General features: G+C 42.8%; 1 protein-coding gene across 4 annotated transcripts in view; it reads left to right on the top strand.

The window, feature by feature from the left end:
• The window catches only part of kif21b (kinesin family member 21B), a 60131-nt gene that overhangs the window by 19959 nt on the left and 16278 nt on the right, over positions 1 to 23894 (top strand). For all 4 annotated transcript variants that reach the window (XM_069157359.1, XM_069157340.1, XM_069157350.1 and 1 more), the window contains exons 2-26: positions 4698 to 4920; positions 6092 to 6274; positions 7670 to 7819; positions 9467 to 9601; positions 9980 to 10159; positions 10306 to 10421; positions 11003 to 11198; positions 12269 to 12458; positions 12576 to 12639; positions 13324 to 13572; positions 14310 to 14433; positions 14524 to 14662; positions 15044 to 15232; positions 15353 to 15552; positions 15631 to 15738; positions 16450 to 16766; positions 17216 to 17399; positions 17936 to 18139; positions 18293 to 18394; positions 18955 to 19120; positions 19592 to 19652; positions 19777 to 19825; positions 20363 to 20607; positions 21111 to 21179; positions 21334 to 21444. In XM_069157359.1, the coding sequence (XP_069013460.1) occupies positions 4698 to 4920; positions 6092 to 6274; positions 7670 to 7819; positions 9467 to 9601; positions 9980 to 10159; positions 10306 to 10421; positions 11003 to 11198; positions 12269 to 12458; positions 12576 to 12639; positions 13324 to 13572; positions 14310 to 14433; positions 14524 to 14662; positions 15044 to 15232; positions 15353 to 15552; positions 15631 to 15738; positions 16450 to 16766; positions 17216 to 17399; positions 17936 to 18139; positions 18293 to 18394; positions 18955 to 19120; positions 19592 to 19652; positions 19777 to 19825; positions 20363 to 20607; positions 21111 to 21179; positions 21334 to 21444 (3954 nt within the window). The remainder of the gene's footprint in view (positions 1 to 4697; positions 4921 to 6091; positions 6275 to 7669; positions 7820 to 9466; positions 9602 to 9979; positions 10160 to 10305; positions 10422 to 11002; positions 11199 to 12268; positions 12459 to 12575; positions 12640 to 13323; positions 13573 to 14309; positions 14434 to 14523; positions 14663 to 15043; positions 15233 to 15352; positions 15553 to 15630; positions 15739 to 16449; positions 16767 to 17215; positions 17400 to 17935; positions 18140 to 18292; positions 18395 to 18954; positions 19121 to 19591; positions 19653 to 19776; positions 19826 to 20362; positions 20608 to 21110; positions 21180 to 21333; positions 21445 to 23894) is intronic.

Here is a 23894-nt window from a genome sequence, read left to right as displayed (position 1 = left end):
TGAACCGTTTTTCTATTAGTGTGCAAAGATGATACGAGATAAACGCCTTAATTTGCCGCATCAGGGATCCACAATTTGCTTCTCTGTGTGGTCCTGCACACCTCCGTCTCAAACACATTTAATTATGGTGTTTTGGATTATTTTTAGCTGCTAAATGTCCTGTTTTGTGTGTGTGATCTAATATCATTTTGTGTCTGTTGTGAGTGAGACGTTTGCTCCTCCGATCGATGTTATGGATCCCGCCTTTTGTTGGCGCAGCTGGCTTAAACGCTCACCCAGCTGAGCCATGGCGTGACTGTATGTGTGTGTGTGTGTGTGTGTGTGTGTGTGGTGTGTGGGTGGGTGGATTGATTATTGAGAGCTTTTACTTCTTCTGCCGTCTCTTATCCTCAAGGATCCCCGGCAGGCTGTCATTGTTGGTTTTGGTGTCTCTTTGTGTGTGTGTGTGTGTGTGTGTGTGTGTGTGTGTGTGTGTGTGTGTGTGTGTGTGTGTGTGATTGTGTGTGTCAGACATGTTTTAATATTCCTGTTTGCAGAGCTTGTCAAGACTTTCCTGAATTCAGCCCTTCTGGTGTGTTTACTCTTTGTGTGTGACGATGAAGAGAAAGATAGACAGGAGACTCAGAGGACGAGCTTAAATCATAAATTTGACAGACGTTTGATTATGACCATCTAAGACCTAAGACTGCAGCCTATACACAGTAATAATAATACGGTTTAATCTAACTAAGAGTCTACAGTCATGCCCGTGGTTCTGTGAGGCTCTACTGAAATGCAAGCGTGCTTTTAACTCAATGCTAACATCTTCATAATCTCAATGAAAGCAGCTATATTGGTTATCATGTGGAGTTTAGCGTGCTCAAAAAACAAAGAAGTGGAACCTCAGACTTGCTGGTGGTATTTAAAGGAAGAGCCAATGTCAATATAATTCATCATTTGAGGACCACAAAAGTGTGCAATATTTGTTGAGATATTTCAGTGGAGGAACAAAGTGCATTGATCCTGCCGTCCCTCGCAGCAGAGCCGTGGCGGCTGAGTCAGTCGGTGGTCCGTCGATATGAGGCGGGGCGACGTATAGGAACAGAAATGTTCTGAACTGTCTGCAGGAAACGTGTTGGGATGAAATTCAGAGAGAACTGCAGGCATGTTCTCTTTTAAATAATGATGAAAAGTTAATTATCTTAATGGGGGAAGGACTGATGCTGCAAAATGTGGCATCGCACAGCTGGAGGTTTGACTAAATGGATGTGTGACGCTCAATACTTCAACAATCCCAGTATATTTGACCCAGTGCCAAACCTTACTGCAATTGGTATGCACTCATGTCTTTCTTTCTTTCTTTCTTTCTTTCTTTCTTTCTTTCTTTCCTTCTTTCTTTCTTTCTTTCTTTCTTTCTTTCTTTCTTTCTTTCTTTCTTTCTTTCTTTCTTTCTTTCTTTCTTTCTTTCTTTCTTTCTTTCTTTCTTTCTCTCTCTTTCATTGTCTCTACATTTTCTTTTCTTTTCTATTTCTTATTTATTTATTTATTTTTTTACCAATGTCTGCAGTCAAATGTTACACCCAGGACTTCTGGCCGATAAACATTACACACAAAAGACCGATAGAATTGAGTGTAAACAATGAAAAGAGGAGAGAAGAATAACCTTCATACCTTTTATACAGCTGCGGCTCACACACATGCACGCACGCACGCACGCACGCACACACACACACACACACACACACACACACACACACGCACACACACACACACACACAGGGTCCTGTTGTCGTTCGGTCCATTGTGCAGGTGCTCTTCTTCTGCCATATCCACTTTATGTTAATAACTGGCTTCCACAGCGCTCATATTGGATCTGTGGTTTTCAGATACATTAACCTCAGTGTCAAGGTCACTTCCAGTAATAAAAGGAACTCATCTGTCTGCAAGTTGCTCTCAAAGTCACAGTCTCAGCGGGCTGCTGCTCAATCGGAATCCTCTAATATATTTAATTCCTTCCTGGAAGACTCTTGTGATGCCTCGGATCCTGAAGGAGGTCCAGAGGAGGCCGTTGTTGGCTCTGTGTGTGTGTGTCTGCAGCACCATAACGATGTGTGGTGAAGGGATTTACTGTGAGTGTTGGAGGTGGGTGTGGTACTTAATGCATGCTTGAGGGGAACCATGTGTGAATAGAAGATAGTACAGTAGGTTGTTTTTGAACTGTGTGTGTGTACAACATTTGTTTCCAGAGTTGCTGTGTGTGTGTCCTTGTGGCATGCCCACTATCCGATTGCAGCTGTATGTGGTTGAGGATTTCTGTAGCTTTTGAATGGCATGTGTGTGTGTTTTGTGTGTGTCTTTGTTGCAGCATCCCATAGGGAGTCTCTGGTACAGTCTTAGTGTGTGGGGGAGTTGATTTGCATCCCCTGAAGATTGAACCGGTTGGGGGTGGGGGGTTTTAGCATGTGGAGAGTGCTTCGATACTGCTGGCTCATGGCTTTTTCCACAGCTTAAAGTGATTACCTCCCCACTGTGTCCACATTGTACCTCTGACAGATCGCCTGTTTTATGTACAACGCATGACAGCAACATTTCTCTGTAAAGTTTTCTCACAATTAAATGGCGCTGCAGCACAAGCGTGTAAAAGAGTGCCACTTCTCTAACAGCTACATCGAAACCAATCAGCTGTCCTGCCTGCGAGCCTTTCTTTCTGCCATTCTGCCGGCAAACAAGTTAAAATTATCCTCAACTTAAACACTTGGCCCTCATTCTGTCAGCGGCTGGCTGCTTGCTTTTGGACTCATCAAATCGGAGGTTATTTTACAACTGGGATGTCAGGTGAAAGCAATTAACTGCAGTGAACTACCTGTCAGGGTGGGAAACCCAGCAGGAGGATTAACAGCCGCTCTCATTATGACTTACGCGCCTGTCTAGCTTGCCGTCATCAGCGGCCCAACTCCAATCAGTTTTTCTCAGAAGTGCCCCTTTTATGCCTCATAGCTCATTTTTTACACATTCTCTGACTTTGTTAATGAACAGCACAAACAGATGTGCTGTTTTTGTTTGTGCTTTGTGCTTAAGGTCTCTTCTTCTGTCATTGATGTCTGTTTAGTTTCACCCTCTTAAGTTGTATGTGCACTCTCTTGTTTGTCTTTTGTGTTAAAGGCCACAGATTCGGACAAGTCTGCTCTGCTTTTCTCTTCAAGTCTGTCAAAGTGAAGTTTCATTTTGTTAAATTAGGATTTTGTTTAGCACTTTGCCTTTATTGGAAATTTGCAATAGAGAAATGTGGGTAAGAGAGCAGAGGTATGACATGCAGCAAAGGGCCAGCCGGCCGGGAGTCGAACCGGAGACTCTGCTAATGAGAGAAAATGTACATCTCATGTTGTAAACGAGCTGGAAATATATCACACCCTGTGTAATATCTTAATTTTTGTCATAAAGACACTCAACTCCCTGGTATTTCTCAAACTGTGTCTTTTTTCAATTTTTTTATCTAAACATTTAATTGGGTCCAATTATGTAAAAATGTAATTTAATAGCTTTTGGATATCCAGTTTAACTCCTTTTGGCTTTGTTGTATCACGGTTGCAATGCCTTACTGGTGATACCATTGGTCACAGCTGGAGAACAGGACAGATGTGCCACAAATTCCAAAACCTGAATGATGCTCTAAATGTCTAGTTTGTCCAGAATCAGAACAGTTTCATCTGAAAAACTTCAGACAAAAACGCGGACACATTTGTCCATTAATGCTCGACTGCAAAAAAGTGCAAAACTCACAAGCACATTAGCGTGTGGAACATGATTATTAAGAGATGTTAGACACCAGTATGCAGCATGTTAATTCAAAGCACGAACAGACCACTTTAAAAGTGGAACAGATCACATCAAAGTCTGTTTTTAGGTGGTGAATACTATTGCATTATGTGAAATAAAGTTGTGTGAATCGTTTGTGGCTCGAGAAGGAGAGATAAATTATCTTAAAAAATGTCCCTTTAGTCAACATGGGCTGATTCTGAGTTAGTGAGCTTACCGGACCTGCACAGCCTGCTTCTTATCTTTGCTGACGCTCAGAAGCTTCAGGCCTCATTAGCAGCTGCTAGTGAATCTCTCTGGTTCAGCTGCATCGATTTCAGTCCTTTTTGTTTGTCACTGTAGTAGAAGTGCACTAAGTTGGCGGAGTATTCCTTTAATACACCGAAATCTTTTGGCTGTGGTATGTTTGTGTGGATTAGCAGTGAAGAAACTGTTTTGCATATCAAAAAGTGTTGTATACCTGGATTCACATTATATGTAATGGTTTCTTATGGCAGCCCAGTTTCATGGTGAAATCCAAGTAAAAAAATGTCATCATCGTAGAAACAGCAGAAAACAAAAGTTTAGTTTTATCCTGCCAGAGGCGTCTGTGATTAAATGTCTACTGTCATAAAGGAAAAGGTGATTTTAAGGACACATCATTATTTCATAGTTTTGGCTTTGATGTGAACGTCTTTCTGTGAGCTCTTCATTATGTGCTCTCATCTTCACAGCATGTGATCCGTGCCGGATCCAATTGTCATGCTTCATCTGCATGATGCATTAAACATTACAACACTTCAGGATCAATCAGCGGCCTGTCTGGCAATCATTTTATACTTTTTAATTTATGATCGTTATCATAATCATTTCCTTCATTAACTGAGCGCCTCTGCTTTTTTTCTTCCGTCGTCTTCTCTCAGGATTCGCCCTCAGATGGCCAAGGAGAAGATAGAGGGCTGCCATGTGTGCACGCTGGTCACACCTGGAGAACCGCAAGTCCTGTTGGGAAAGGACAAGGCCTTCACGTATGACTTTGTGTTCGATATCGAGTCAGAGCAGCAGCACATCTACCAGGCCTCCGTGTACAAGCTGATCGAGGGCTGCTTCGAGGGCTACAACGCCACCGTGTTTGCTTACGGTCAGGTACGACAGTGAGACTTGAGTCCTAACGTTTGGAATTTTTATTGAATGATTTTATGACTCATAACTTCTCTGATTTAAATTCTCAAAATTGCTCTGGAATTAAATGCATGCATTTGAAAGTCAGGGAACATAATCACATCTTTAACACACAGTCCAGATCGTCCCGTCAGCCATTTATTCCAGACACTCTGGGACAATCTTCAAAAGACATAACTACATGTTTTTATGTCCAACATTGAGCTCCAGAATAAATACAGTACATTATCTCATGAACTTAAACATTTATACATGCACATGTCTCAGAGTAAGCTGTGGCTGGTAACACAAGGATTAAAATCATACTCTATACCAATTTAGTTCCAACTTTATTGTTGTATCTTGAAGCTTTTTCAATTATTCTGCAAAATATGGTCTTGTTATTTTACTTTTTACAATTTTCTTGTGAACTTCAGGAACTATTCAGGAACTTCTATTAAAGGAGGTACAGCCTTTCTTAAGGCGGGCCAGCTTTGTGTGTGTAGTACTTTTTGGAAAAATTATAATAATATGGACATAACCACAGAGATTGGAATAAAGTAAAGGTTCATTCAATATTTTCACATCAAGTGTAACAAAGAGATATAGCGGGGAATGCACATATCAAGTTTGCAAAGAAATTCATGAATTAGTTTTGTTGACTGAATAAATAATGAAATAAAAAATGAAAATAATATTGCTAACCAGGAGGAGACCACACAGTGCATACACAGATACATATTGACACATACTGTAGGTAATTGAAATATCCTGCTATTAACTATAAAAACATGCATGTAAAAACTGGTTACTGCACATGAATTGATTTCCTGACCCTCTACAGATCAGCTCATCAACATCACTACCTGTATTCAAATCTCAAATGAAAACATTGTTATTTTCAGATGAGGCCCCATTTTGATAAAAAAAAGTTTTACAGTATTAATTTTTACTCATGTATATCTTCATGTGCTGTTTGGGTTTAATGTTGTTTTTTAATTTCTTTAAATTTCATATCATTGCTTTTATTTGTTTTTAATAGCGTAATTATTTCAAGTCCATCTGATTTGTTTAAGTTCAGTCTGTGTTCTGACTTGTGTTGTGTATAAATGTGCAATTTAAATGTTCTTACTCGACTTGATGAAATGTGTTTCAGACGGGCTCGGGGAAGACCTACACCATGGGGACGGGCTTTGATGTGAACCTGGGTCAGCAGGAGCAAGGCATCATCCCGCGGGCTGTCCACCAGCTGTTTGAGGGAATCCAGAACAAGAAGCAGCGCGCCCAGGAGGCCGGCAACCTGCCGCCCGAGTTTAAAGTCAGCGCCCAGTTCCTGGAGGTGGGTGACACACGACACATTGTTACAGATGGGGAGCGATCCGTTGGTACCCTTTCACAATAAAAAAAACAAAACACAATTTCATCTGAAATAATTTGAAACTGAGAAACGATATCCATTATTTTGTATTCCATGTTTGATGAAAATAAGACTTTTGATTTAACAGAATATGAACTTATAAAACAACTGAAAATGGTACGGACAAAAATTATGGGAGCCTTACATAACATTTTGTTGAACAACCTTGAGAGGAAATCTCTGCAAACAAAGTGAGACTTCCTACTCCAGACTGCGCATTTTATCTCTTGTTTGATAGGATTCAGATCAAGACTCATAGACGGCCACTTAAGAATAGTCCAAGGTTTTTCTCAGTTATTCTGGGGTTGTTTTAACTGTTTGTTTTGGGTCATTATCCTGTTGGATGACCAGCGACATCTGGCTGAAACACAGCTTTGTGTCACTGGAATGAAGCATTGTTTCTTTGCTGTTAGGGTACCAACACATTTGCCCACGTCTGTACTTGATCTAACATTTAAACAGCCATATGATATGATATTTGTCCTTCCTAATTTGTGTGTCATGGGATGGATATTAACTCTAACCAGATGGGACAAAACAGGGAGTCGGCAGGATTAGCCCCCTCTTCTACAAACAGGAAGTGACAACCTGAAGACAGATGGGCAGGAATGTCTGCTTGTGCTTTGTTGGTCCTGATTAATGTTGACCATTACCTCTGACATTACTCCTCATCACTGTGGGGTAGAGGATGGATGAGAGCGAGGGAGGGATGCTTGGGTAGGAGAAATTAGATAATATGACAAGTAATCATTTCCTCCAGGGGTTTCTGGCAGGCGAATGCTTAGCTTGTAGTCGGGGGGAGTGTTATTGTATGTGTGGGTGTGTGTATGATCTGATTACTTTAACAATCATGCTATAATAGAAACTCTAACAAAAAAAACAAAAGCGTTTTTCTTTGTAGCTTTTTTCCCTGTATGTCCTGCTCCCTGTTGTGTTTTCTGAAGGTTCAAAGGTTAAAAGGTTATCTTTGTTGATGGTAAACAGATGGGTGTGTGAGTGTGAGTGTGTGTGTTTGTGGCGGTAGGTGGGAACAGCTGAGCTTTCAGCTGACCTCTATGACTTTCGCCCTCAGTGGTTTCCAACAGGTCATTAATTTGACCTCTGTGGCTACAGAGCAGTGTGGAAATAAGAAATAATTATGTTAGCCAAGAAGAGAAAAAGGAGAATCTGCTGAAATCGTAACAATTTAGAAGAAGCAGTTTTTAACAACCTTAAACTGTTAGATTATAAAAGTTGTGTAAGAATTTCACGTAGGAGAGGGTATTTGTCCTTGATATGTAATCACTGTCCATATTCCACCATGTGGGTTTGTTGTAGTTGTACAATGAGGAGATCCTGGACTTGTTTGATGGAACCAGAGATCCAGAGAGTCGCAACAGGAAGTCCAACATAAAGATCCATGAGGATGCCAGCGGCAGCATCTACACCACCGGGGTCACTTCCAGACTGGTACACAATGAGGAGGAGGTGGGTCCCTGTGTTTGTGTGTGTGGGGCGGAGGGTGTGGGGGTGTGCGTGTGGGCGTGGCCATGCATGGGTGAATGGGGGTATTTGCACACCATTTCTGTGTTCCTGATGACATGCTTCTCTTAGTACACACACAAAAAAAGTGTTCTTAGATGTTTGGACTCTTATTTGTAAAGTGCAGGAATTTTGACAGAGTAGTGTTGTTTCAATCTGCAGCTTTAATTATTTTACCCAGAAATCAACGTGTTTTTGTTTCTTCTGTTTAACATACTCACTAAACACACTGATTATTCTGTCTAGAAGAAGTAGTGAAAACGTTCAGGAACAGCTGCAGCTTCCTCAGATGCCTTCATTTAAAAATGAAAATTTTGTTAGTAGTCCCGCCCCTTCCTCTACGTGGCCAAGATGGCGACCGTTCAGGGTGAAAAGTGTCCAGCGTTTCACACTTCTTTTTTGGACCGTTTTGAGTGCACCATCCTGGTACTTGTAGTGCACTGCATGTTTATATAATATATATAATATAATAGTGAGTGTACACAAGTACGCCATTTGCAACACAGCACATGTCTATATCTTCATAGCTATAATTATAATCTAGCAATAACAGTTTTTCTTAGTCTAAACGTCATAAAACTAGTGAAAGCAAAAAAAATTCTAAAGGGCCACAATGATGTTAAAATTCAAAGCTTTCACACTTCTTTGCCTGATCTACTGTTTTATTATATGTGATACCCGACACAAAAGCTTATATTCACAACACTAGACAATGCTTTTATTAAATATTGATGTAGCAAATTGAAATGTCTGCAGTTGTCTTGAATTTAATGCAAAAGCATGAACAAAACAACAAAACAGAAATTTTTGCTTCAGTTAACACTTGAGTGCTCGACATCAACATTTTCAAGGAACCAGGAAGTTCAAAACTCAGATCATAAATGTTCTGATATGTTTTCCATGACTGTAGAGTGATCGCGTAAAAATGAGTGGTACGGCATCACAAAGGATAAAACTGTGAATACATGGGTGAGTGCTGAAAACAGGGGAGCTGCAAAGAACCATCTGCTGGTCAGTCATCAAAAACAACAATTAGTTGGAGGATAATAATTTGGCTCTAACGTGCTGCATTTAAGCCAGACTAGTTAAATCCATGAGGTCATTCGGTCCTTTGACATCAGATGTAAGAAGTTTAGCTCTTTTGAGAGGCGGACTTTGTATATAGACTCATATCAGGAAGCAGAAATAGTTGACAAGAAAGGGAGCAGATCAGCACTGACAGTGTGGAGGAAGGATATGCGGTTCGATACTGGCTTGGACAAGACTTTTTTTTTTTTTTTAAATAGGTGATGAAGTGGAAAGAAATATGTAAGCATATTGTTAAAGGAAGCAGAAAGAGAAAGGGCTGAATTCATCGGTGCAGTAAATTACCCAAAATTCAGACAGCTGAGAGACAAATAGAGACAGCCGGACCCTGCTGGGTGAGAGAGGAGAGAAAATGTCAAAACGGGGTGAGGGAAGAGACAGTGATGGAAGAAGTAGAGAAAGACAGGAAGAAGGCAGGCTGAGAATTCTCCTGAGAAAGTGGTCAATTAATCCTTCTCTTCTTAATTTCAAACTAAAAGTAACCATGTTGTGTGTGTGCTGCTGCAGCTGCTGCAGTGTCTGAAGCTCGGCGCTCTGTCCCGAACCACAGCCAGCACCCAGATGAACGCCCAGAGCTCACGCTCGCACGCCATCTTCACCATCCACCTCTGTCAAATGAGAGTCTGTCAGCAGCCACAAATGGTGAGTCGAGGTTCGGAGCGGAGGGATGGGGGCGCTTTAAAGAAAGAGAGAGGTAAATTAATTTGAAAAAAGCCATGACATGGAGGTCCAAAATTAGGTGGGGGCTATTACAATTTCATCATCCCCTTGAATAGAAATCTGTCTGCTGTTAGTGCGAGGAGGCAGAAAAGGATGAGTGTTGTAAAAAAGAAAAATCGTATATTTTTGGAAAAACAAGAGAAAATGTCCGAGCTTCGAGAACAGAGGAATAGAAGTAATACATAAATTAGTATTAGAAACAGCAGCATTTAAGTGATGAAATAATTGCTAATTTCCAGTAAGAGGCTGTTTTTAACCTACTTCCCTGTGTGTTTGTTTTTTGTCCACCCGCGGAAGCAGAATGGAGGGGAGGAAAACGGAGAGCTGAACGGTGTGGACTCCAGCCCCATCGCCCAGCCGGAGTACGAGACGCTGATGGCCAAGTTTCACTTCGTGGACCTGGCCGGCTCTGAGCGGCTCAAACGCACCGGGGCCACAGGAGAGCGAGCCCGCGAGGGAATCTCTATAAACTGCGGGCTGGTGAGTCGGAGAGACATCGAAAGTGTTGGTGGTGTGACTGCAAACATGCAAATACCGGAAATCATGGTATAGACGTTGGTTCTTTCACGGTGTGCCTGCAATTACGTGTATTTAAATACTTTTTGCATGTCTCTTCCTGGTGTTAGCTCGCCCTGGGAAATGTGATCAGTGCTTTAGGTGATCAGACAAAGAAGGGAGGGCACGTCCCGTACAGAGACTCCAAACTCACCCGACTGCTACAAGACTCGCTGGGAGGCAACAGGTAGAAGCACACACAAGCATACAATACATACAAATAAGCCATAATGGTTTAGAATATTTTATAAAATATTATCAAACATATCAGGAGTAATCAAAACATTGTGAAAAAAAAGGAATTGCTCTACTAGTGAGAATGTTTGGTAAATTAACCAGATAGTTGTGATCAAGAGCTGTAAAGTCAATTAATGAATCATTTTACTGAAGAAGAAAACTCTTACTGTATTCTTATAATAGAATACTTGACTAGTCATCAGATCTAAAAAGACATTTAAATCAGCCTTGTTTGGTTAATTTTAGCGGCAAGTTTTCACTATTTTCTGACAGTTTAAAGACAGAGTAATTGATCAATTTATCAATAATAAAAGTAAATGTTAATTGAAGCCCTAAGGGTTTAGTTATTGACAGTAGCTAAAGTCAAATATCTCTCAAGCCCTCAGCAGGACACCAAACACACCAGTTAACGTTGTATTTTATGTGTTTCTGCCCGTAATAACAGGACTCTGACGCGCAGGCTCAATCTCGACATTTTATTTATTTTTAATGAACAGTCACCTCCAACTTTGGTCTTTCTCTCCTCTTCAGCCACACGATGATGATCGCCTGCGTCAGCCCGTCGGACCGGGACTTCATGGAGACACTGAACACGCTGAAGTACGCCAACCGGGCCCGAAACATCAAGAACAAGGTGGTGGTGAACCAAGACAAGACGAGCCAGCAGATCAGCGCCCTGCGCGCCGAGATAGCCCGACTTCAGCTGGAGCTGATGGAGTACAAGGCGGTGAGAATGGGAGGGAGGGAAAAGAAATGCAAAAAAGATCTTAAAACATGAAGGCGAGGAGGAGCTCTGAGTAAAAGAAAAGAGGGGATGAATGGAGGGGGAGAAGAGATGAAGAATAAAAAGTGGCAGGTTGAAAACGAGGGATAACACAAGGCTGTCGGTGTAACTGATGCAATGAGGCCCTTAGAGAGGGGTGAGCGGGGCGACAAGATGAATGAAGTTGAGAATAGTGACTGAGCAGAAAAAGAGAAAAGACGACGCTAATGGGTGGAGTGGAAGAGAAGATGGTATTCAAGGGCGAGTAATAAAAGCAAATGTCAAGCCTGCTGCAGCAGCTCATGACCATGTATCAAATTAAAGATCATTACTACAGCGCACACATCCACTTCTGCTTTCTCTATAGTGCAAACACAGCATGACTACGAGGAAGATTAACTGAAGAAAGGTCAGCATTTTACAATGTAATGTAGCGATGGAGTGACCCTCCAGCTGAATGCATTGTACTGTAAGGAGTGGTGCAGAGAGTGTGTGAGGCGAGGCAATGTGACAAAAAATAGGGAGAACATTTAAAAAAAAAAAAAAAAAAAAGTCTGCAAAGAGTCTCCACATTTTCATCAGCTTGGACCTGCGGGACTGGAAAAAGGAGCAGTCACTTAGCCGGGCTGTCAGTCTATTATGGGATTAAGAGGGTCACCACAGTTACTAGAGGGAAGTGACTATGACAAGCTGACCTCGATGTGGTAATAAGAGATGCGATGTGACTGGAGTCTTGAAGTAATGGAGTGTCGGACGGGTGGAGGGGAGGTCTGCGAGCCGTGGCTGGATTAAATAGTGACTCTCTGTTCGACTCTTACACAACAGGATTTTTTTCAGTGTTGAGCAGTCGAAATACAACAATAGCAGCTTTAAGAGCTACAGCCAAACCAGGTCAATTTAAACAGTAGCGTTGTGTTTGGGTGTGTGCTGATTCAGAGTCAGTTTGTTTTTCTGGTCTGACTTTTAGCCCTCAAATGATCTTTTTCCCAATGAAAAACACTTATTTATGGTGATTCACTGTTCGCTCTGTGCAGGGGAAGCGTGTGGCTTGTGAGGACGGTTCAGAGGGCTACAGTGACCTGTACCAGGAGAAAGCCATGTTGCAGAGAGAGAATGACACGCTGCGCCTCAGGGTGAAGGCCATGCAGGAGACCATTGACCACCTCAACACCCGTGTGACACATCTGCTGGCCAATGAGGTCAGCACGCTGCTCGCCAAGTCAAGTACGTCAGAGAGATGCTTCATTACGTTCTACTACAAAACTGTCTTTTCGTCAACTTGTTAAAATCTCCAGTACTGCATTTCTGTGACCTGAGTGTCCTTTGACCTTTGACCTCTAGGTGAGGGCAACGAGGAGATCGGGACTCTAATCCAGAACTATATCCGAGAGGTTGAAGAACTTAGGTAGGCCTTCCATGATGCTTTTATGTTCTTTAAACATCATTACATGTCATATGTTTCATCCTTTTGAAATACAATATCTTCACATGAAGGAGGCCGACATGAGACCGGTATCGATCTTTTCATTTCTAACTTTAAAGCATGATGATGTAACTTCTGCTGAAAAGTGGCCACTGTAGCCACAAGTGATAATAAGTGGATGCAGGGTAAATGGTCAAATGTAGAGTCATAAAGTCTGTGAACTGACTCATTAATGCTATTGTATAATAATATCTGAGGCTTGCTAATGTTGGTAAATTAAGCTGCCATCAATTAAATTCAACAGCATATGCATGTTTTGTTCTGTAGCTACAATTACACCGATGTTCCCTAAAGGCCTACAGCAGTGCACACAACTCCTGTGTGGCCAAGCTGGTTTGAAAAGTGTCAAATAAAGCCTTCTAATATAAGACTTAATACGGAAGTATTAAAAGATACGTATGTCTGGGTCAAAAGCTAGTGAATGGCTGGATTATATGGTTGTGATTTGAACAAAGGTTTGTTATTTCTTCTTTCTAAAGTTTCAAAGTGGCAGACAAAAAAATCTGTCTCAGCAGCTTTAATTAGCATGTGATCTGTCAGGTTTAATCTCAAAACCAAGCGGAAAGAAAGAAAGATAATCCTTTCCCTCTCTTCCTGCTCCAACAGAACCAAACTCCTCGAGAGCGAGTCCATGAACGAGTCGTTGCGACGACAGGCGACCCGGCTCTCCTCCCGTTCCCCGTTCCCCACCTCCAGCCTCAGCCTCAGCCTCAGCCTCAGCCCCGCCCCCGGCCACCCGCCCGGCTCCTCTCCCGCTCCCATGTCCATGGAGGCCGAGATGACGGACGTCTTGCGCCGGGCCAAGCTGGACATCGAGAGGCTGAAGAAGAAGGAGAGGAGGCAGAGGAGGACAAGGTGAGGGGGGAAGGACACAAACTTTATATATCCTAATGCAAAAAAAGAACTTTGAAACCTAATTGCTCCTCTTAAGGCTTTGTCTATGCATGTTTTAAAAGCTAAAAGAGCATGATGGGTACATAATATTCATGCCCATATACTCTCCTCTCATTACTTCTCTTTTTAAGAGCCACATCATAAGTCAATTAGGGCTTTGGACGGCCAGCTCACGGATAGAATTGGGATGCCGCCAACACACTGAGTACTAATGGTGGCTTGGACACAAAAAAGTCAAAGTCAGTTGGCCATTGGGTCATAAGAGAGAGCAGTACACAGACCAACAAGCTAATTGAGGCTTAATGGCATAGAGATGGAGGTAGACGGGCTCGGAGATAAGCTCGGAACATTTGGGAGCAAAGGGGAAAATGAAAGGTGGTAATAAAATTTAAAAAGTAAGATGAGGGTAGCTGAGCTGAAGAAGACTTGGCTAATGACTTCAGAGGCCGGATTTCTGCCATCAGCACTTGGCAGCAGTCCCGAAGTCTGAATGGTGGACGTTTGAAGCGTGCGCCATCACACTCGCATAAATGGGACAGTGTTTCTCCAGGGCAATGGGCAAACATTTTCTGGGAGGTTAACTGGTAGTTTTTATTTTTTATTTTTTGACATCCCTTCTGCAGTAAATGTTTTTGCACGTATGTCTTCAAATGTCAGCTGTTACTCGGCCTCAACAACACGCTTGTCTCCTCCTGCAGTCCTGAGTTGGAGAAAGGTCTGAAGAAACGAGTAAAGCTGCACACTCACGAGAACGGAGAGAACGGGCAGAGCCCGGTGAACGGACAGAACGGAGAGGTCGACTCGGACGACAACTACGCCGAGGTGAGCTGCATGCGTGGTGGCATTTATGAGCATTTCAACTTGCAGATCAATTTATAAATGTGCGTACATGTTGTGTGTTTCTGCCTGTAGGACATCATGTCTCCGCTCCAGGAGGAGAGCGGTTGTGATGAAGATGAGGGGGAGGACGAGGAGGAGGGCAGGGAGGAGGAAGATGAGTTTGACAGTGATGAGAGCCAGGTGGATTCCGACTCCGACTCTGAGGAGAAAGGTGTGTTTCTGACAGTCGCTGCTACAAAATTAACAGAAATTGTTTTCACCTTTTGTCCCATCTTCTTACAGCTTGTTCTGTTTTATCAGCATCGTTTTGTGCCAGGACATCCTATAGTTATGACAGACTATTTACAATGAGGATGGAAAGAGACAGTTTTAGTGTAGAATGAGCTGATATGAACCGGCAGACTTGTGGAGAGTCCCCAAAAGAAGCAAACACAACAGCTAACATATGCCTATTTAATGTTTAGACTTGGTGTCAATATGATTAAAGTTGGCAGCCCTTTTTAAAAAAAAATTCTTGATATATAAATATACATAAAATACAAAATAAGTGTAGAATGGGGTTTAAACTGTTTTAAAATGCCCCGTCCTGCAGCCAACTTCCAGGCGGACCTGGCAGACCTGACCTGCGAGATTGAGATCAAGCAGAAGCTGATAGACGAGCTGGAGAACAGCCAGCGGCGGCTGCTGATGCTAAAGCTGCAATATGAGGAGAAGCTCATCCTGCTGCAAAACAAGATCAGAGACACACAGCTGGAGAGAGACCGCGTCCTACAGAACCTCAGTAAGCTCATTGACTCAGGGAATTCAAAAAAGTGTCATCAAAGGTGACGTATCCCGACAGCAGCTCTTTAACGTTATTACGTGTGTGTGTGTGTGTGTGTGTGTGTGTGTGTGTGTGCAGTGTCCATGGAAAACTACACGGAGGAGAAGGCCAACAGGATCAAACAGGAGTACGAGAAACGTCTCAAGGAGATGAACCGCGACCTGATGAAGCTGCAAACGGCGCAGAAGGAGCACGCGCGCCTCCTCAAAAACCAGGGGAGGTACGAACGGGAGCTGAAGAAACTCCAGACGGAGGTCAACGAGATGAAGAAAGCCAAGGTAAGGGGACGGCAAGGAGAGTCGGGAGGGAAGGATGAAGGGTGGCGATCGATCATCCATATTCTCTGCTGCCTCCAGGTGACGCTGATGAAGCAGATGAAGGAGGAGCAGCAGAGGAGGAGGATGGTGGAGGCGAAAAGGAACCGTGAGATCGCCCAGCTCAAGAAGGAGCAGCGACGACAGGAGGTTAGAAAGCATCTGTGTGTTGGTGTGTGTGTGTGTTTAGGGGGTGTATATTTGGAAGTTAGTTTTTAGGATTACAGTTATTACACAGCAAACTAGTCCTCAAAGTCTTTAGGAACATTTTAAAATCAATTGTACGTATTTGCTCTGGTGTTTCAGGACAAATTATCAGGACATTTTTGCAGGACATGACACAACAGTATAGGAGTTTCATATGAGCAGGTTAAAACTATGTCACAGCTGTTGTCATCCTGGTTCAGATTCAAATTTCCCTATTGCATCAAAAGAATCCTTCATGATCATGAGTTGGCGTGCAGAATGCTCACGTGTGTAAAAGCAAAGTCAGGTCTCCGTCTGTCCGCCTGATTTACGTATCATGTACATGTTGCACACAGACCGCTGGTATTGCTTTTATGTTCTGAAGATTAGCACATACTCTACATGTGTTCATTTCCACGTTTATTTGTTTTCCCTGGAGTAGAGGGCTTATTAATAACGAGCATGAAAACATTTACGCTCTCATACCTCATTCATAATCCTTTTAGTTTGGGTTTCTTCTTACGGCTGAAAATTCCTACATGAGCAACACTTTGTAAGCCTGTTATGTGAAAAGTAATCACATTCAGCTCAGGAGGAGCAATAGAAAGAAATGTAGGTGAACACTGAATAATAAACCTAGTGAAAATGTGTGTTTCTGTCCGTTCTGCCCATCAGTACCAGATCCGAGCGCTGGAGTCTCAGAAGCGGCAGCAGGAGCTGGTGCTGCGCCGGAAGACCCAGGAGGTGACTGCCCTGCGGCGCCTGGCCAAACCCATGTCGGACCGCGTGGCTGGACGTGTGGCCCGCTGGAACCAGACGCCCCCGGGCACGGACTCTGGAGCCGAGCTATCAGCCAGCACCACGGCGAGCAGCTCCGAACCCGAGACTGCGAGGACTGTGAGCGGATTGGTGCGGCAGTGGAACAACAAGAACAGTGTGTACGGATACATGGGAGAGAGCGAGGGCAGCATGGATGGAACACGGGTCATTAGGTAAGATGAGTTCATGTTGTCATTGCGCAACCTGTATTACACACATATGTGTTGATGCATAAATTAATCACTGGTCAGCAACACTATTAGTTAAAGAAGTCAAGGAGCATTAAAATCTTTACTTGCTGACTTTCAACTTAATCAGCGAGATTCGATTCAGCTTCCTAAACAAAAAGTTTTGTAATATTATTTATTATGTTTAATGGAGTTTGTTAATAGACTGCGCTTTACTTCTTTTTCAGTGGGAATACTAAGTGATTGCTTCATTGTCAGGGATTTTGTATTTTTTGATCTCTTAATGTTCCTCTCTTGCAAATCTGTCTTCTCTGTCTGTCCACTTCTATCGTTGCTCCAAATATTACACACCTCCTCTCCTCTCCTCTCCTCTCCTCTCCTCTCCTCTCCTCTCCTCTCCTCTCCTCTCCTCTCCTCTCCTCTCCTCTCCTCAGCAATAGGAAGAAGTTGCAGCGTAAGCCTGCAGGCCTGGGCAGTGTCGGAGCTGCAGGCAGAGCCAGCAGTTTCTCCAAGTCTGCCCGTCAGAAGTGGCAAACCCTCGAGCGTCGCATTATGGACATCGTCATGCAGAGAATGACCATCTCTAACGTGGAAGCGGACATGGATCGCCTTATCAAGGTAGGAATGGCACGTTGATCTAGATGGAACTGGGTAAAACGTGCTGTCTGTGTTTTTCCACCATGATATTGACCTGTAGACTGTCAGTTAAGAAGACATAAAATGTTAATTATTTGTGATACAGTTAGCCAAAGCCAGTCTACAGTACACTGTAGTGGTGATTCAAATGTAAAAACTTTGGACTCAAATGAAAGCTGTACATAGTGTTTTCTGCAATTACATCAGCTCACTACATCTCTGCAGTTAACAACTGAAACTAAGCATGAGGCTCTTCCTTCCTCCTTCCCTCATAGATGTAGACATGTGAGTACAGGAAGGAGTGCATCCTTTTTCATAGAAACGGGTGCTTCTCAGGTCTGCTCCTTTTGAGTCATCACATCAAAAACTTTGAGATGTTAGAGCAAGTGTCAAAATATATCTGTTCAGTTTGTATTGCAAATAAACATAGTTATAAATAAATGAGGATTTTTTTTTTTTTTGAAAGTATAGCAATGACTTCTTTTTCTTTTTTGCCGCGTGTGTTTTCGATGAGTCAGAAGCGAGAGGAGCTAACGGTGCAGCAGGAAGCGCTCTCACATAAGAGGGAGGTCCTGATGGCAGATGGGGAGGGGCCTGAAGCTGAGGACCGCCTCCTTCTGGAAATTAACGAGGACATCGAGGTGCTGAATGCCAACATAGACTACATCAATGACAGCCTGTCTGACTGTCAGGCCACCATTGTACAGATAGAGGAGACCAAGGTATGAATACACACACACACACACACACACACACACACACACACACACACACACACACACACACACACACACAACCATGCTTACTTGCTGTCCAGCTGTGATAAGTGACAAGAGGCCTCCAGTGACACCCATGGGTGTTTTTTTTCTCTGCAGGATGAGCTGGACTCAGTGGACACCTCAGTGGTGATCAGCTCCTGCTCCCTGGCTGAAGCACGCCATCTGCTGGACCACTTCCTCAAGGCGTCCATTGAAAAGGTGAGTTATCAGGCAGGAGATCTGTAAAAACCAAAGAATGGAAAGAAAAACTCCAATTTGCAAGCAATTATAAAGCAGTCCTGGCACCCCCACGCAACTCGGACCAGAAGCCACAAACTCCAACTTCACCAAACAGTGAAAAAGGCCAAGAGCATCTTCTAGCAGGATTTTAACCAGTTGATTGATACGCTGACATGACTGCTTGTGTCTAGAAAGAAAGTGAACATCACTTCTCACCACCATTGGTGCGTGGACCCATAACAAGACAATATCTGGCTCCACAGTGAAGCTTCAACAAAGAAATAGATTGAAGTACACAGACCTGTTATAGCCTGGAATTGTGGATGCAGGGAACTGTGGTTGCAGTGCCATCTAGTGGTGTCTGTTTGTACTGCTAGGTGTTGTCAGGGGTGTGTTTCTTTAAATAAAATATCAATGTACACTCATCCTAAAATGAAAGCATATTTATTAGGTGGTCTCATTCCTTGTTAAATGAATAGTTGAGCATTACAGTTTTGCATTATCCTCTTTGACATCGTTTGGTCTTTGTGTGTATGCAGAGTTTACAGGTGGCTCACAAGGAAGAACAGATCAGACTGCTGGAGGGCCAGCTGAGGCAAACGGACGTGATTGGCTCGTCCCACAATCACATGATCCTCGACGCCCTGCGGGAGAAGGCCGAGTGCATCCCGGAGCTCCAGGCTCTCATCCACAACGTACAGCAGGGTGAGCGACGGTTTCTGTGTGTCCGACTGAGAACGAGGAGAAGAGAAAAATACTAAAAAAGGTCCAACAGAGGAGTGGAACCAACGTCATTTTGTCTCGCCTCTGTTTTTTTTTTTTTCTCTCTCTCTTTCTCTGCCAGTTTTTATCTATACACATGTTGGAACTGTGTTACACGTTTGCATCATTGTGACATGAATTGTGTCAAACTACACTGTCAACCATACAGAATGCCTCTAAATACAGCAAAATATAAAGTTCAGTTTCTCTGTCGTGTGTCTCTCTCGCATTCTCTCTTTGGCTTATATTTCCTTTTTCGTGTTTTGATGCACGGAACATAATATATGCATAAAATAGATATATATACAAGAAATGTGGTAATGGAGCAGGCTGTACCACATAGAGTAGTCACCAGTCGCAGTGTCTGTTTGTTGTACTGTGGGCTGACGGCTTGTGTAATTTGTGTGCTTCCAGAAAACGGTTACGGCAGCACCGATGAGGAGCCCTCAGAGTTCAGCCAAGCATCTGACAGCAGGTGAGCCGGCGGCCTCTCACCCTTACCCTCTTCTTAAAAAAAACAAAACACTTACCGCAGTCTTCTATAATCAGTTTTTTTGCTTTTGCAAAACAAACAAGTCTCATTTTCTCTCTTCCTCCAGTGTGTCTCAGATGAAACAATCCAACAGCCAGGAGGACTTCAAAATAAAGGTACAGCCGTTTTTTTGTTATTTGATGCTGTTTCATATTAGCTGAGCCTGTCAGAAGTATGACACTGCATGTTATCAGATGATGTTGATATTTTTGCTAAAAATATTATATTTGGACCTTATTGTTATTGCCAACACGTCCCACAGTTTGTTTGTCAGAGTATGTGCCATTCTCGTTGGCTACCATAAGGGGGCAGTACAAGCAAACAGTTAAAAGCTTGGTGGTGGAGGATTTGACACCAATCCCTTGTTTCATGTTTTCTATTCTATATTGTTATTTTCTTTTGCCAGTCTTTCTTTGACTCCAGAACAGCTGACCTACAACAATGACTTCGAATGGGTCTTAATTTTTTATTTTTTCTGCTTTTTTTTTGCACTTTTCCCTCCTGAGTAATGTTTTCAATCTTAATTTCCTCTTGTGCCTTAATTAAATTCTATATCATTATTTTATGTCACAGTTTTTTTCCCTATCCCTCCATTCTTCCTCATTTCAATCATCTCCTCTCTGTAACAGTAATGCTCCTCAATTTTCTCCCAGATGGAGCCTCGTCTGTCGGCTCAGATGAAGGCGGTGTCGGCCGAGTACCTCGGCCCCATCCTGGACCACTCGTCAGGCAGCAAGCACCAGCACATCACCAAATCTCTGGCCTCGCTGACGGACATCCAGGAAGACGGCCTCAGTCTTGTTTCAGGGAGTGTGGCGCTCAGCCTGGCTCTGCGAGACCCCTACCACAGGGACCGGGTGTCCCGCACCATCAGCCTGCCTATCAGGGGACACACTTTGTAAGTCATGAAGATTTGAATAGGGACATATCATAGTGATTACTGAGATGAAGCTAGGACCAGGCATTGTGTTACCAGGATGGGAGGATGGTGTGTAGACAGCTTGGCTCCTGTATTTTAGTCAATCCCTCATCAACATTACTTTTAGCTGTTTATTTCAATCCTCTAAAATCAGAGACAAAGTTATAAAAATTTTTTTGAGTGAAATTGAGTATTTACTGCTGCACATTTACAAGCCACTTAGAATCAGAAGACATTTTTAGAGATAAATCCGGTTCAGTCCTGAGGGATGGATGGCCCAATTGTGTGTGATTTGATATTTGAACAAATGCTAGAAATGCTTTGTAAATTGCATAAAACCCTTATTGCTGATGCATTTCAGTTTACAGAGGTTTCTAGCACCCTTTTGTGCTTATCAACTGCTCACTCCCTTGATAGTATGCTTAGTTTGCTTGCATTTGTTCATGTATGTGTGTGTGTGTGTGTGTGTGTGTGTGTGTCAGTCCCAGGCAGTCTCGTGGTTATGAAACTTCCCCTCTAACAAGAAGGAAGTCTTACGACCGTGCATACAGGTACATGTCATATGCAGATTCAAGGTATTCTGCTTGCAGATGGAGCACAATATTTGTGGGATGAAATTTACTGCTTCTATTCACACATTTTAACTCTCAACTCTTCTTGTCCTTCCTCGTCCCTCACCTCCTCCGTCCTCACGTCCCTCATCAGGCCCACTGACGGCTACACCCCTCCCTCCTCCCCTCCTCTGAGGACCAGGAACGACCGCAACGTCTTCTCCAGGCTCACCAGCAACCAAACACAGGGCTCCGCTCTGGACAAGTAAGTGCAGTCTTGCGCACATATGTACACACACACACACACACACACACACACACACACACACACACTGCTTGTGTCCTTTTGTCCCCTCATTCTCATCCGATCAATTCAGTCGCTCTTTGAACCCTTCCCCTCTTTTCTTTTCTCCTCCTCCATGGTTGAAAGTCTTCTACTGTTGCTGTAGATTGGCTGAAGGTCAGGGCTTTTGAGTGGAAAGTGCCTTTGTCAATAGTTTAAATGAACCTTTTAAGACCCGTTTATCTTCACATGAATCCCCCTTTTTGACAGAGATGTTTTTTTGTTTTTTTTCTTGCATGTGTAGTAGATCCGGCGCGAACAGATGGTACGAACCTTCACAGAATCCAGGTGTTAAATGCACCAAGAGACAGTGAAGGTCTGATCACACAAACCACGAGCGGATCAAGCCTGCATTCAGTCGCAGGCGCAACAAGGTTAATTACAATGAGCTTGTGATCCATACATAGAGATGATCAGGAAACAAATGCAAATCAAGAGGGAGGTGGCTCAAATGGTGACATGCTCCGTGGAAACGTGCTGCTGGTGCAGGTGAGGTTGGGAAACAACCAGGATGTTGTATGATCTGATATCTGTTCATAGATGATTTTTGCAAAAGAAAGGTAAATCTGATCGTACAGTGTTGCACAGTCCAAAATATACAGCCCTGGAATACAGCTTGTTTTATGATATTCAGGTTTATTGAAACTGTGTCAGAATTTGACTTTTGAGGCTGTCGTTAGTTGTTGTTTTGATTTAGCCCATTGCTGATGTTGTTTTTAATCCTGTTTGCAAACCTAAAAGTAAAAGAATATTATAAGCACCTGTTAGTGTATAATTGTGTCATCTGTCTTGCTACATAAGATTGAGGGATAACGTGGATTCGAGACGCGTGTTAATGTCAGCTGAGGAAGGCGCCGAGTCTGGAATGAGCAAATGGCGTTTTCCCTTCCTGCTCACAATCAATTCCAACTTTCCGCTCTGACAAATGTCAGCAATTAATTTGAGCCGGTGTTTGCCGGTGCTCTCTAAAGTTGTTTGTTTTGTGATCTTTATTAATGCAGAGCATTTCTCAGCTTTTTTGACCCCTAATTGTTAGTAAGGACACTGTGTGAAATGAATTGTGGTTGTGCGTGTGTGTGTGTGTGCGCTGTATGTTGTAATACTTGCATGTGTTGTGTGTGCCGGAGCCTGTGGGTCCTCATTATCTGGAGCAGGGGTAGGTAAATGAGTTGTCTTGTGTCATCTTTCCATGCAGCTGTTGCCACTGGTAGCCATTTTGAATTAAGTCGGTGGGAGGACATTTATGTTTCGGGTCTTTTATATGGTTCCCACAGGAGAAGCATTCCTATGGAGCGTGATGCAGGAGGATCAAATGGCTTGTTTTTCTTTTCATCGGTGGTTGCAGACATTATTTCTTTTGTTTCATTTTGATGAAAGGAATTCAAAAATCAAACTGTCCTTGCACTCCTGTGAGTTGTGTATGGTGTACATGTATATTTTTACTCGATACTTATTGCAAGATTTATCATTTGAACCATCATTTTCATTTGATTTGGTTCCATTGTCCTCACATCACTAACACTGACACTTAATTCATCATCACAAGCATGACATAACTGCTGAATGTAGGTTCTTTACTATGAGAATAATGAATAGGGAGCTGTTATGAATCATCTGTGTGGATTTAATGTTAACTGGGTGTGAAGTGAGAAGCTGTCTGCTACACAAAGAAAGAAGATATAATTTATCTTTGCAAATTTACAAACCCTATTAAAATGCAGCAAGACTTTTTTTCTGATCGGACTGTATTATTTTTTTTCTTTTTTGACTGATTAATGCCTGAGTAGATCGGTTGCCAATGACACTGGGATCAAGTTTTTGACGGGGATTTAAAAGACGTTAGCGCAAAGATGAATTTAAAGCAGTTTTCTTGTCATCTCTTGGATAAAGTGGCTTTGAATCCCAGATCCTATTTTTTAATTATCTTTACATTCGTATCCTCCAAAACCAATGAATTTTAAAAGGATTTCCTTTTGAGAGTCAGACAAAACTATGCTAATAACCACTGCGGCTGGCAGTAAATACCAAGAAAAGGAGGGATTGCTATAACCTTGTAGCACTGTTGTTCCCTCCAGACATATCCAGAACATTTTGTTTTATTATTTCATATTCAGGCTGAGTGGTGACAAACCTGAGGCTATAAAATATTTACAGTATAATAACACTTTTATTGCACTGTTACACACATACCAGCATTTCCCTTTGAGCTACTGTACTGGGGAGGTGTGGGCGTGGCCTGGATTTTTTTTTTTTTTCCCCCCTTATCCTCCGATCAACTGTATTTTCCCTTCTGTTAACCCCGTTTGCCATCCCTTGTGCCTTTTCTGTACTAATTCCCTGGATATGGCTGGAAAGAGTAGATTCAGGCGGAG

Source organism: Embiotoca jacksoni, unplaced genomic scaffold (assembly GCF_022577435.1).
Source record: "Embiotoca jacksoni isolate LCO1_2020_lvr unplaced genomic scaffold, fEmbJac1.0.p SCAF_1, whole genome shotgun sequence".
Lineage (NCBI taxonomy): Eukaryota > Metazoa > Chordata > Actinopteri > Embiotocidae > Embiotoca > Embiotoca jacksoni.
The sequence above is the reverse complement of the archived record's forward strand: the minus strand, read 5'-3'. Positions and strand labels throughout refer to the sequence as shown.